This window comes from Microcaecilia unicolor, chromosome 9, assembly GCF_901765095.1.
Source record: "Microcaecilia unicolor chromosome 9, aMicUni1.1, whole genome shotgun sequence".
In the NCBI taxonomy this organism is placed as follows: Eukaryota; Metazoa; Chordata; class Amphibia; order Gymnophiona; family Siphonopidae; genus Microcaecilia; species Microcaecilia unicolor.
This window is the reverse complement of record NC_044039.1, coordinates 105,659,073-105,672,771: the sequence shown is the minus strand read 5'-3', so window position 1 is coordinate 105,672,771 and position 13,699 is coordinate 105,659,073. Positions and strand designations below refer to the sequence as shown.

General features: G+C 48.3%; 1 protein-coding gene across 1 annotated transcript in view; it reads left to right on the top strand.

The window, feature by feature from the left end:
• Positions 1–13,699, top strand: part of HECTD1 (HECT domain E3 ubiquitin protein ligase 1) — a 324,415-nt gene that overhangs the window by 84,046 nt on the left and 226,670 nt on the right. The window contains 1 exon segment of the mRNA XM_030215386.1: positions 6,549–6,663. Coding sequence (XP_030071246.1) covers positions 6,549–6,663 — 115 coding nt within the window.

The following is a 13,699-nucleotide window of genomic DNA, read 5'->3' as shown; positions in this document are numbered from 1 at the left end:
CGGACGACTGTATCGACGTCGGTGGTACCGGGACCTCGTCTGCTGATGTCGTCGGACGGTGGTGCTTCGTCTGGAGTGCAGGTGAGGGCTGTCCATTCCCCTGCTGGTGGCGGTGAGCCTTCGGGTGGGTCTCCCCCTACCCTGAGGGCTCCTGCGGTACAGCCCCCCCGAGATCGACCCTCTTCGGTCTCGGCCCCGAGGAAGAGATGGCTGGATTCTACGTCCTCCTCGTCGGTGCCGGGAAGCGCCGGTGACATGCTTTGCAAAAAATCTAAGAAGCATTGACACCGGTCTCCTTCCCGTGTCGGCACCGAGAGCTCTGGGTCGCCGAGGGAGTCGGCACCCAGCAGGCATCGGCACCGAGAGGACCGCTCACCCTCTGTCCAAGAGGTGTCGATGCGCTCCACTCTGGACAGCCCGGAACAGCCTCCACGCCCGGAACAGGTTCTGACGTCGACGCCTGCATCGACTTCCATGCCTTTTTCTGCAGCCGCTCTGAACGAGAGCCTCCGGGCCGTTCTCCCAGAGATTCTGGGAGAGCTGTTGCGCCCTACCCCTCCGGTACCGGCGGTGCTTGCGCCACCGGTACCGTCGAGCGTGGCGCCGGCTGGTCCATCGCCCGGGGTGAGGTCTCCGGCGTCGGTGCTGCATGCGGTACCGACTGCGGTTGCCTCCCAGGAAGGCTCCCTGACTACGTCGGCGGAGGGAGTCTACCTCTCGACGCCCCCATCGTGGACGTGGCTCCACGGAGTCGAGCCGGGCGCGGTTGCAGACACAGGTTTGTGAACTTGTGTCTGACACCGAGGGTTAGGCCTCGTGGGAAGAAGAGGAAGACATCAGATATTTCTCTGACGAGGAGTCTGAGGGTCTTCCTTCTGATCCCACTCCCTCTCGTGAAAGGCAGCTTTCTCCTCCTGAGAGTCTGTCTTTCGCTTCCTTTGTCCGGGAGATGTCTACGGCCATCCCCTTCCCGGTGGTTGTGGAGGACGAGCCCAGGGCTGAAATGTTTGAGCTCCTGGACTATCCTTCTCCACCTAAGGAAGCGTCCACAGTACCCATGCACCATGTCCTGAAAAAGACATTGCTGGCGAACTGGACAAAACCTCTAACTAATCCCCACATTCCCAAGAAGATCGAGTCCCAGTACCGGATCCATGGGGACCCAGAGCTGATGCGCACCCAGTTGCCTCATGACTCTGGAGTTGTGGATTTGGCCCTAAAGAAGGCTAAGAGTTCTAGGGAGCATGCTTCGGCGCCCCCGGGCAAAGACTCTAGAACCTTAGACTCCTTTGGGAGGAAGGCCTACCATTCTTCTATGCTCGTGGCCAAAATTCAGTCCTACCAGCTCTACACGAGCATACATATGCGGAACAATGTGCGGCAGTTGGCGGGCTTGGTGGATGCGCTCCCCCCTGAGCAAGCCAAGCCTTTTCAGGAGGTGGTCAGGCAGCTGAAGGCGTGCAGAAAATTCCTGGCCAGAGGGGTGTATGACACCTTTGATGTTGCGTCCAGGGCCGCTGCTCAAGGTGTGGTGCTGCGCAGGCTCTCATGGCTGCGTGCCTCCGACCTGGAGAACAGACTCCAGCAGCGGATTGCGGACTCGTCTTGCCGTGCGGATAACATTTTTGGAGAGAAGGTCGAACAGGTGGTAGAGCAGCTCCACCAGCGGGATACCGCATTCGACAAGTTCTCCCGCCGGCAGCCTTCAGCATCTACCTCTACAGGTAGAAGATTTTTCAGGGGAAGGAAGACTGTTCCCTACTCTTCTGGCAAGCGTAGGTACAATCCTCCTTCTCGACAGCCTGTGGCCCAGGCTAAGCCCCAGCGCGCTCGCTCTCGTCAGCAGCGTGCGACTCAGCAAGGCCCCTCGGCTCCCCAGCAGAAGCAAGGGACGAGCTTTTGACTGGCTCCAGCAGAGCATAGCCGACATCCAAGTGTCAGTGCCGGGCGACCTGCCAGTCGGAGGGAGGTTGAAAGCTTTTCACCAAAGGTGGCCTCTCATAACCTCCGATCAGTGGGTTCTTCAAATAGTCCAGCAAGGATACACCCTCAATTTGGCCTCCATACCTCCAAATTGTCCACCGGGAGCTCAGTCTTACAGCTTCCAGCACAAGCAGGTACTTGCAGAGGAACTCTCCGCCCTTCTCAGCGCCAATGCGGTCGAGCCGGGCAGGAAGGGCTGGGATTCTATTCCAGGTACTTCCTTGTGGAAAAGAAAACAGGGGGGATGCGTCCCATCCTAGACCTAAGGGCCCTGAACAAATACCTCGTAAAAGAAAAGTTCAGGATGCTTTTCCTGGGCACCCTCCTTCCCATGATTCAGGAAAATGATTGGCTATGCTCTCTGGACTTAAAGGACGCCTACACGCACATCCCGATACTGCCAGCTCACAGACAGTATCTGCGATTTCAGCTGGGCACACGTCACTTCCAGTACTGTGTGCTACCCTTTGGGCTCGCCTCTGCACCCAGGGTGTTCACAAAGTGCTTGGCTGTAGTAGCAGCGGCACTTCGCAGGCTGGGGGTGCACGTGTTCCCATATCTCGACGATTGGCTGGTGAAGAACACATCCGAGGTAGGAGCCCTGCAGTCCATGCAGATGACTATTCGCCTCCTGGAGCTACTGGGGTTTGTGATAAATTATCCAAAGTCCCACCTTCTCCCAGTGCAGAGACTCGAATTCATAGGAGCTCTGCTGGACTCTCGGACGGCTTGCGCCTATCTCCCAGAGACGAGAGCCAACAACTTGTTGTCCCTCGTCTCGCGGGTGCGAGCGTCACAGCAGATCACAGCTCGGCAGATGTTGAGATTGCTGGGCCACATGGCCTCCACAGTTCATGTGACTCCCATGGCCCGCCTTCACATGAGATCTGCTCAATGGACCCTAGCTTCCCAGTGGTTTCAGGCTGCGGGGGATCTAGAAGACGTGATCCACCTGTCCACGAGTTTTCTCAAATCCCTGCATTGGTGAACGATTTGGTCCAATTTGACTCTGGGACGTCCTTTCCAAATTCCTCAGCCACAAAAAGTGCTGACCACGGATGCGTCTCTCCTGGGGTGGGGAGCTCATGTCGATGGGCTTCACACCCAAGGAAGCTGGTCCCTCCAGGAACGCGATCTGCAGATCAATCTTCTGGAGTTACGAGCGATCTGGAACGCTCTGAAGGCTTTCAGAGATCGGCTGTCCCACCAAATTATCCAAATTCAGACAGACAACCAGGTTGCCATGTATTACGTCAACAAGCAGGGGGGCACCGGATCTCGCCCCCTGTGTCAGGAAGCCGTCAGCATGTGGCTCTGGGCTCGCCGTTACGGCATGGTGCTCCAAGCCACATATCTGGCAGGCATAAACAACAGTCTGGCCGACAGGTTGAGCAGGATTATGCAACCTCACGAGTGGTCGCTCAATTCCCGTGTGGTGCGACAGATCTTCCAGGTGTGGGGCACCCCCTTGGTAGATCTCTTTGCATCTCGAGCCAACCACAAAGTCCCTCAGTTCTGTTCCAGGCTTCAGGCCCACGGCAGACTGGCATCGGATGCCTTCCTCCTGGACTGGGGGGAGGGTCTGCTGTATGCTTATCCTCCCATACCTCTGGTGGAGAAAACTTTGTTGAAACTCAAGCAAGACCGAGGCACCATGATTCTGATTGCTCCTTTTTGGCCGCGTCCGATCTGGTTCCCTCTTCTTCTGGAGTTATCCTCCGAAGAACCGTGGAGATTGGAGTGTTTTCCGACCCTCATCACACAGAACGAGGGGGCGCTTCTGCATCCCAGCCTCCAGTCTCTGGCTCTCACGGCCTGGATGTTGAGAGCGTAGACTTTGCCTCTTTGGGTCTGTCAGAGGGTGTCTCCCGCATCTTGCTTGCTTCCAGGAAACATTCCACTAAGAGGAGTTACTTCTTTCTATGGAGGAGGTTTGCCGTCTGGTGTGACAGCAAGGCCCTAGATCCTCGCTCTTGTCCTACACAGACCCTGCTTGAATACCTTCTGCACCTGTCTGAGTCTGGTCTCAAGACCAACTCTGTAAGGGTTCACCTTAGCGCAATCAGTGCATACCATTACCGTGTGGAAGGTAAGCCGATCTCAGGACAGCCTTTAGTTGTTCGCTTCATGAGAGGTTTGCTTTTATCAAAGCCCCCTGTCAAGCCTCCTACAGTGTCATGGGATCTCAATGTCGTTCTCACCCAGCTGATGAAACCTCCTTTTGAGCCACTGAACTCCTGCCATCTGAAGTACTTGACCTGGAAGGTCATTTTCTTGGTGGCAGTTACTTCAGCTCGTAGAGTCAGTGAGCTTCAGGCCCTGGTAGCCCAGGCCCCTTACACCAAATTTCATCATAACAGAGTAGTCCTCCGCACTCACCCTAAGTTCTTGCCGAAGGTTGTGTCGGAGTTCCATCTGAACCAGTCAATTGTCTTGCCAACATTTTTTCCCCGTCCCCATTCCTGCCCTGCTGAACGTCAGCTGCACACATTGGACTGCAAAAGAGCATTGGCCTTCTATTTGGAGCGGACACAGCCCGACAGACAGTCCGCCCAATTGTTTGTTTCTTTTGATCCCAACAGGAGGGGAGTGGCTGTAGGAAAACGCACCATATCCAATTGGCTAGCAGATTGCATTTCCTTCACTTACGCCCAGGCTGGGCTGGCTCTTGAGGGTCATGTCACGGCTCATAATGTTAGAGCCATGGCAGCGTCGGTAGCCCACTTGAAGTCAGCCTCTATTGAAGAAATTTGCAAAGCTGCGACGTGGTCATCTGTCCACACATTCACATCTCATTACTGCCTGCAGCAGGATACCCGACGCGACAGTCGGTTCGGGCAGTCAGTTCTTCAGAACCTGTTTGGGCTTTAGGATCCAACTCCACCCCCCGAGGGCCCTGTTTGTTCTGTTCCAGGCTGCACTCTCAGTTAGTTGGTAAATTTTTTAGGTCAATCTCAGTTATGTCCTCGCCGTTGCGAGGCCCAATTGACCATGGTTGTTGTTTTGAGTGAGCCTGGGGGCTAGGGATACCCCATCAGTGAGAACAAGCAGCCTGCTTGTCCTCGGAGAAAGCGAATGCTACATACCTGTAGAAGGTATTCTCCGAGGACAGCAGGCTGATTGTTCTCACAAACCCGCCCGCCTCCCCTTTGGAGTTGTGTCTTCCCTTCTCTTTGTCTTGCTACATATGAGACTGGCCGGCACGAGCCGGTTCGGGCGGGAAGACGGCCGCGCATGCGCGGTGCGCATCGGCGCGCGAGGGCTAGCAAAGGCTTTTGCTAGTGAAGATTCCGATTGGAGGGGGCTGCCGCGGACGTCACCCATCAGTGAGAACAATCAGCCTGCTGTCCTCGGAGAATACCTTCTTACAGGTATGTAGCATTCGCTTTATGGTACTGGGCAGGGGAGCGGCTTACTAGACCACCAGGGTCATTTGCTGGGGTGCGAGTCCACTGGATCACCAGTGGATCGTTTAGGTGGGGCATGGGGAGGGGTCAGGAGGTGTATGTGGGGGGTCTGGTCTTAACTGGACCACCAGGGAATTTTGTCGGGGGGGGGGGGGGTGTAGGGGGTTTGGGAGACATGGAAGGGGTCCACCTTTGCAGCTGCCTGCTTGTGCTTTCCTCCTCTCTGATAGCTTCAGAGCAGCTGTAAAATTTGCTCATTAGAGCTAGGTGCTCTGGAGCTGTGCATTGCCCGGAATGCTCATTATAATATTAATGAGCTCATTGTATTACATTTGCATGGTGGCTACTAAAGATACGTTAGAGACATGGAAAACCCCTTTATGCATTACAGGCTAAATAACGTTTGCTTTAGACTGGCTACAACCAGTCTAAAGCAAACATTCCCAACACGGTAAGCTTTGTGCATCGGGCCCTGGGACAGCTTAATATTTAAGAGTGCCTTATGTATTTCTCTATGTTAATCTGATTGTGTGCTGTAGAATTGTACTCAATCAAGTTCAATTTTATTTTGATATACCACAGTCATACTAACACTTCTAAGTGGTTTGCAACCCCATCAAAAAAGAGTAACCAGTATAAAAGCAACAAGACAAAGTAAAAACAGGGGTAAGAAAAGAATTAGAGGGAGAACAAAAGAAAACCCAAGAGGTATAAAATATAGTGTCATTAGGGGGCTAGGATCTTTAACAATTGTATCAAATTACCACTATTACAAAGGGGTATAGCAAATTGCCAAAAATAAATGTAAATATAACTAAAGAAAGCAGCAAAATAAGGAATTATCAAGCAAAGTAACATATGGAAGAGAAGGTAAAATTTGTGGTACAAGTTTTACACTTTGTTATAACGTAATTGTCATATGAGGTCATCGGATCTAATTACTTAAACTTCTTTGAAGCTGGTAGCATTTTTACATATTTTTAAAAGATATATATATAGATAGATATAGATAAATATAAATAAATATATATTAAGTCTGTGTGAGGCAAGTGGTTATGGTATTGGTTGAAGAACATAGCCAGTGAGACTGCAATATTCACCAGCCAACACAATTCTTAATTCTGGTGTGTTCTAAACTGCATACTTTCTCTTGTTCAGACACTTTTGCGACATGGTGCAAACCCTGATTTGAGGGATGAAGATGGTAAAACACCTTTAGATAAAGCTCGTGAAAGAGGACACAGTGAAGTGGTGGCCATTCTGCAATCTCCAGGTTAATTTTGTTTTCAGCATGTAATATTTACTCTTACTAACAAACTGATACTTGATTCCTATTTTCACAATTTTACATGAACTACTGAAGTTAGTGGCCTGTACATGTTAATAAGCTCTATTTTAGGGTCTTTTTTTGAATGTGGTCAGAGTGAGGATAAAGCGAAGATACTTACCTGTAGCAGGTATTCTCTGAGGACAGCAGGCTTCACATTCTCACAAGTGGGTATATGGTCCGCGTCGCCTGGGAATAGCATATTAACAAGCAAAGAAAAAATTTCAGAGCCTTCTCGGGTGCGCACCGCACTCTACTGCACATGAGCGGAGCACCTTCCCTCTCGCAGCGTTCCCCACGTCTCAGTATAATACAATAGCATAAAAGCTAAACAAATTATGAAGAAAGACAACTCCTAGGGGAGGTGGGCGGGGTTGTGAGAATGAAAAGCTTGCTGTCCTCGAATACCTGCTACAGGTAACGTATCTTCGCTTTCTCCGAGGACAAGCAGGCTGAGTAATTCTCACAAGTGGGGTATCCCTAGCATCCAGGCTCACCCAAAACAACACCAGTCAATTGGGCCTTGCAAGGGCGAGGACATAACAAAGATTAACCTGAACTAAAATACAACTAGATGAGGGTGCAACCTGGAACAGAATAAAATGGGCCTAGGAGGGTGGAGTTGGATTCTAGACCCCAAACAGATTCTGCAACCTTGACTGTCCAAACCGACTGTCGTGTCGGGTATCCTGCTCAAGGCAGTAGTGACATGTGAATGTATGAACTGAAGACCACGTCGCAGCCTTGCAGATCTCTTCAGTGGAGGCTGACTTTAAGTGAGCCACTGACGCAGCCATGGCTCTGACATTGGAGGGTCACGTCGTGACCCTCCAAAGTCAGCCCAGCTAGGGCATAAGTGAAGGAAATGCAATCTGCTAGCCAATTGGAAATGGTGTGTTTACTGATGGCGATTCCCGTCCTGATCAAAAGAAACAAACAACTGGGTGGACTGTCTGAAGGGCTTTATCTGCTTCATGTAAAATGCCAACGCTCTCTTGCAGTTCAAGGGTGTGCAAGCTGCTTTCGCCAGGGTGGACGTGAGGTTGGGGAAAAAATGTTGGCAAGACAATTGACTGGTTCAGATGGAACTCTGACACTACCTTTGGCAGGAGCTTAGGGTGCGTGTGGAGGACTACTCTGTTGTGATGAAACTTAGTATAAGGTGCATCCACTACTAAGGCCTGAAGCTCACTGACCCTACGAGCTGAATAACAGCCACCAAGAAAATGACCTTCCAGGTCAAGTACTTCAGATGGCAGGACTTCAGTGACTCAAAAGGAGCTTTCATCAGCTAGGTGAGAATGATGTTGAGATCCCATGACACTGATGGGACTTTGATAAAAGCAAACCTCTCATCAAGCGAACAACTAAAGGCTGTCCAGAGATAGGCCTACCCTCTACACGTTGATGATAAGCACTAATTGCACTAAGGTGAACCCTAATGGAGTTGGTCTTAAGATCAGACTCCGTTAAGTGTAGAAGGTATTCAAGTAGGGTCTGTGTAGGACAAGAAAGGGGATCTATGGCCCTGCTGTCACACCAGACGACAAACCACCTCCATTTAAAAGAGTAACACTTCTTAGTAGAATCTTTCCTGGAAGCAAGCAAGACCCGGGCGACATCCTCCGAAAGACCCAAGGAAGCAAATTCTAGGCTGTCAACATTCAGGCCGTGAGAGCCAGAGACTGGAGGCTGGGATGTAGAAGAGACTCCTTGTTCTGCACGCCAGTCTCCACGGTTCTTGGGAGGACAATTCCAGACGAAGAGGGAACTATATCTGTCGCATCCAGAAGGGCACGATCAGAATCATGGTTCCATGGTCTTGCTTGAGTTTCACAAAGTCTTTCCCACTGGAGATATGGGAGGATACGCATACAGAAGGCCTGTCCCCCAATGAAGAAGGAAGGCAGCTGATGCTAGTCTTTTGTGGGCCTAGAACTGAGGGACCTTGTGATTGAGTTGAGTGGCATAAAGATCCTCTGAGGGGGTGCCCCATGCTCGGAAGATCTTGCAGGCTACGTCCATGTTCAGAGACCACTTGTGAGGTTGCATTATCCTGCTCAGTCTGTCGGCCAGGCCATTGTTTGCGCCTGCCAAATAGGTGGCTTGGAGAAACATGCCGTGACGGCTTGCCCAGAGCCACATCTGGACGGCTTCCTGACACAGAGGGCGAGATTCGGTGCCCTCCTGCTTGTTGGTGTAATACATTTGCTTCCAAATATAGTAAGTATACTCTGAAAGTGGGGAAAAAGTTGCCCTGGGAATTGCCACAGGTAGTGTGTGATACAGATACATGAAACTGGGCAGTAGCATCATTTTGCATGTGGTAGTGCATCCCAGCCAGGTGTGGACCAGTCTGGACCAGTAATTCAAGGTCTTGAAAAGATCTGGAATTAACCTCCCATAATTCAACCTGTATAACGCAGATAGGTCTGATTTTATCTTTACTCCAGGATATAAAATATACCCTGTAGCCCCCACCCAAAGGGTAACTGAACTTTGAGATTCTCAATCACTGACATGGGAAGTGTGACAGTTAACAATTCTGACTTTGAAACATTCTTTTTTTGTTTATTTGTAGAAGTTTATTGAAAATCCCAACACAAAATCACAATACAAAATACAACAGAATAATATAGAAACAGAAGCAGTGAGTCCAATAAGAAATCCACAATGTCAGGATAATCCAAACAGTTACCCAATATACAACTTCCAGATTTAAAAAAAAGATTTTCAAATAACAAAAAGGAGAAACAGAACCCAGACCAGTATTGAAGCATTCATTGTAAAGCCTGAAAGGCTGTCGTATTAGGTGCACCTCAGTCATTACATGGGTTTAATAATGACCCACTGGGGTCCCAAACAGAAGGATGTCATCAGCAAACAACAATATTTTAAATCCTCCCCTCCCACACGTACTCCCTTGGTAAGCTGATGATGTCTGATTGTAGCTTCTAGGGTTCAACCACTAAAGCAAAGAGAAGTGAGCAGAGGGGGGGCACCCCTGTCATGTACCTCTGCGGAGCTCAAAACTAGCCTAGTATCCCCCATTAACTCTGACCTGGGCATTTGGAGAGGGGTAAAGGGCACCTCGAATATTGTGTTCAATTCTGGTTGCTGCATCTCAAAAAAGATACAGTGGAATTAGAAAAGGTAAAGAGAAGGGTGACGAAAATGATAAAAGGGATGGGATGACTTTCCTGTGAGGAAAGGCTGAAGCGTCTAGGGCTCTTCAGCTTGGAGAAAAGATTGCTGAGGGGAGATATGATAGAGGTCTATAAAATGAGTGGAGTGGAACGGGTAGACGTGAATCATTTGTTTACTCTTTCCAAAAATACTAGGACTAGGGGGCATGCGATGAAGCTACAGAGTAGTAAATTTAATATGAGTAGGAGAAAATGTTTCTTCACTCTTTGTGTAATTAAACTCTGTATTCGCCAAATTCAGGATCCTGGGTGTCTGGGGCAGCCCCCGCCCCCAGAAAATGTTTGCTTCAGGCAATAGGCCCATTCGCGTGGACTCTCAGAGGGCCCACGCACATTGTATAGGCTGCCTGCCTCTCTTTTGTGGGATTAGCAAATGATCCATAACGCTTTATTAAAGCCTGCTCCACAGTGAGCAGATCAGAATTGTCTGTACTTACTGCCTTAAGATATGCGTGACAATCTTTATGAAATGTTCATTTAAGTGTATAGATTTTTATAAAAAGATTGTCTGTGTACTATATATAGAATACATTTCTTAAATATTGTGCAGATATAGTTATTTATATGCCTTGTATGTTCCATCTCTATGTATTTTTATTTTTTATTTCTTATCTATCTGTAATTAACTGTGCACATCTTTTTTTATGCAATACTATCACTCTACGATTGACACAAGAGTACTTTACATACATTTTTGTTGTATGGCTTGTATTTAGCAACTGATGTATACATACTTTTATTTGTTCTTTAACTGTCCATTTATACATGTTTTTGAATATTTCATTAGTTTTTATTTTGTAATATTTTACATTGTTTTTGCTTTTTAGCAAATGATTCTTTGACTACATATGGTTTGTTTTTATTTAATGTTTATTTGTATATATGTGTTTTGTAGACTCCTGATGCAGGCCTAACGGCCGAAACACAACGGTTGTGTCGAGTCTTTTATTCATCAATAAACAAGTATTTTTAAGATCCATCTCTCCAGGTCTTGTATTTCCGTGGTCAAACATCCCACTTTCTTCCATACCATTTAAGTAAAGCCAATTAATCTGAATCCGAATGTACTTGAAATGTGTGAAACAAGTCATGCAATGAAGCCAGATGGGCCTGTATAGATTTATTTGATCCCTCCTTGAATGGAACAATCAGAGCTCTGAGTAGCTTCATTAAGTGTGACTGTTTTTCCAAAGACAGTGGAGCTCCCTCACATGGCCGCTTGTGGGAACGCTGCTCATCAGCAGAATCAGTGACCTATGGGGCAGATTTATTGACAAGGTCGTCATGAAATGCAGATGGGTGAGGCCTGACTGGGTGGAGCATGAGATCAGGTTTACTGTATATGTTAGGGAATGCAAATGGCTGAAACTTGGCAGAGTGTGGTTGGAGGTTTGCTTCATTCCAGTCCTTAGAATGTGCATGGGTGGAGCATGAGATCAGGTTTACTGTATATGTTAGGGAATGCAAATGGCTGAAACCTGGCAGAGTGTAGTTGGAGGTCTGCTTCATTCCAATCCTTAGAATGTGCATGGAAACTTTTAGAACTAATCTCTATCTCCTTTCTGGGACAATGATCAGCAAAATTGACTACGCGCTCCGAGAGAGTAGCCTGAGACTGCCTGACATACAAGCCCTCCGAGAGAGAGGGCTGCTGCTCCGTGATCCCTGCTATCACCTGACCAAAAACTGGAGGGCTGGGAGAACGTGAACTTGAGCTACTAGCACACTCAGTATGGAGTAGAACAAGTTCTCCCCTCACAACATGCAGATCCTGCTTCACAGCCACAAGCTCTGCAGAACTCTCTGATAATGACTAAGGAAAAAGCATTCATTTTAATCAGTACATGTTTCAGGCATACAGTGAGCGTATCATGTTTCTCCTGGAGGTCTTCCAGTTCCAGCCTAGCTCTGCGCAGTGCCAAGCTGGAAGATTCAGTTTGTTTGTTTGGACCTCAATAAATCAAGGTTTATACAGGCCCAACTTGTTTTGCTCTCATGTCTGGATCCAGTTCTTGGTCTGCCTTGTCTTGTCTGGATTCAGTGTCTGGCTTGCCACTGTTTTGTGCTCTGTGTCCTCCCAGAGGACTTGTCTGCTGCAGTCCAAGGGCTCATCATCCCTGAATCTTTGACGTGTTCAAGTTTCAACTGCAGTGATTGGTTGTCCTAAGCAGGAGGCTTAGAGTCTTTTCTTAAACTGTTTGCAAGGGGATGTGACACAGAGTTCAGCTTACATTGCAGTTTTGCAAAATGTCCTCAAGTCTAAAACACGTGTTACTCCTGAACCCTTGGGCGATTTGGTGTGCGCGTTAATTGGAATAAAGCATCATTCAGCTGTTGCTTTATAGTCTGCTGTGGATGCAGGGGATGGGCTCCGTTCTAAACTGCTACAGTGTGAAAAGCTATTAACTGATCTCAAGGCGCCCTGTACTACCCTTGAAACTCAAAAAAAAATGATTAACAACAGACTTTCAACCTTGCACAGGCTCAGGTTTCTGAATTCAGCCGACTGGCTAACTCACCGCCCATCTCTAAAGGGGGGGGGGGGGGGGAGTGCTGGCACAGTGTGTCACTCCTGTGAGAAGTGTGTACAGCTTCACAGCCAATACGATTCGTTGCAGGCTGACAGTTCTACTTTGGAAAACCAGATTCAGATACTACAGTCATTTTTATCTCAGAAAGAGGAGTGGAGGAGTGGCCTAGTGGTTAGAGCAACGGTCTTGAAATCCAGAGGTGGCCGGTTCAAATCCCACTGCTGCTCCTTGTGATCTTGGGCAAGTCACTTAACCCTCCATTGCCTCAGGTACAAACTTAGATTGTGAGCCCTTCTGGGACAGAGAAATATCCAGCATACCTGAATGTAACTCACCTTGAGCTACTACTGAAAAAGGCGTGAGCAAAATCCAAGTAAATAATAAATAAAATTCTGTTACACTTCAAGTTTCATATTTGCAGTCAGACTTGGATCTTCAGACCGCAGAAACTGCTAAAGTTACTTCCCAATTAGAAGCACTGAAATGACAGTCTGCAGTTGACGTGCATACATAACATATAGTAACATAGTAAATGACAGCAGATAAAGACCTGTACTACTACTACTACTTAACATTTCTAGAGTGCTATTAGGGTTACGCAGCGCTGTACAATTTAACAAAGAGAGACAGTCCCTGCTCAAAGAGCTTACAATCTAATAGACAAGTGAACGGTCGGTCCGATAGGGGCAATCAAATTGGGGCAGTCTGGATTCACTGAACAGTAAGGGTTAGGTGCCGAACGCAGCATTGAAGAGGTGGGCTGTACGATCCAGTCTGCCCAACAAGATAAACTCATTTTACATGGTATGTGATACTTTATATGTATACCAGAGTTTGATTTGTCCTTGCCTTTCTCAGGGCACAGACTGAATGATGCTTTATTCCAATTAACGCGCACACCAAATCGCCCAAGGGTTCAGGAGTAACACGTGTTTTAGACTTGAGGACGTTTTGCAAAACTGCAGTGTAAGCTGAACTCTGTGTCACATCCCCTTGCAAACAGTTTAAGAAAAGACTCTAAGCCTCCTGCTTAGGACAACCAATCACTACAGTTGAAACTTGAACATGTCAAAGATTCAGGGATGATGAGCCCTTGGACTGCAGCAGACAAGTCCTCTGGGAGGACACAGAGCACAAAACAGTGGCAAGCCAGACACTGAATCCAGACAAGACAGACCAAGAACTGGATCCAGACGTGAGAGCAAAACAAGACCAGGCACAAGACAACAGCAGACAAGCAGTGGA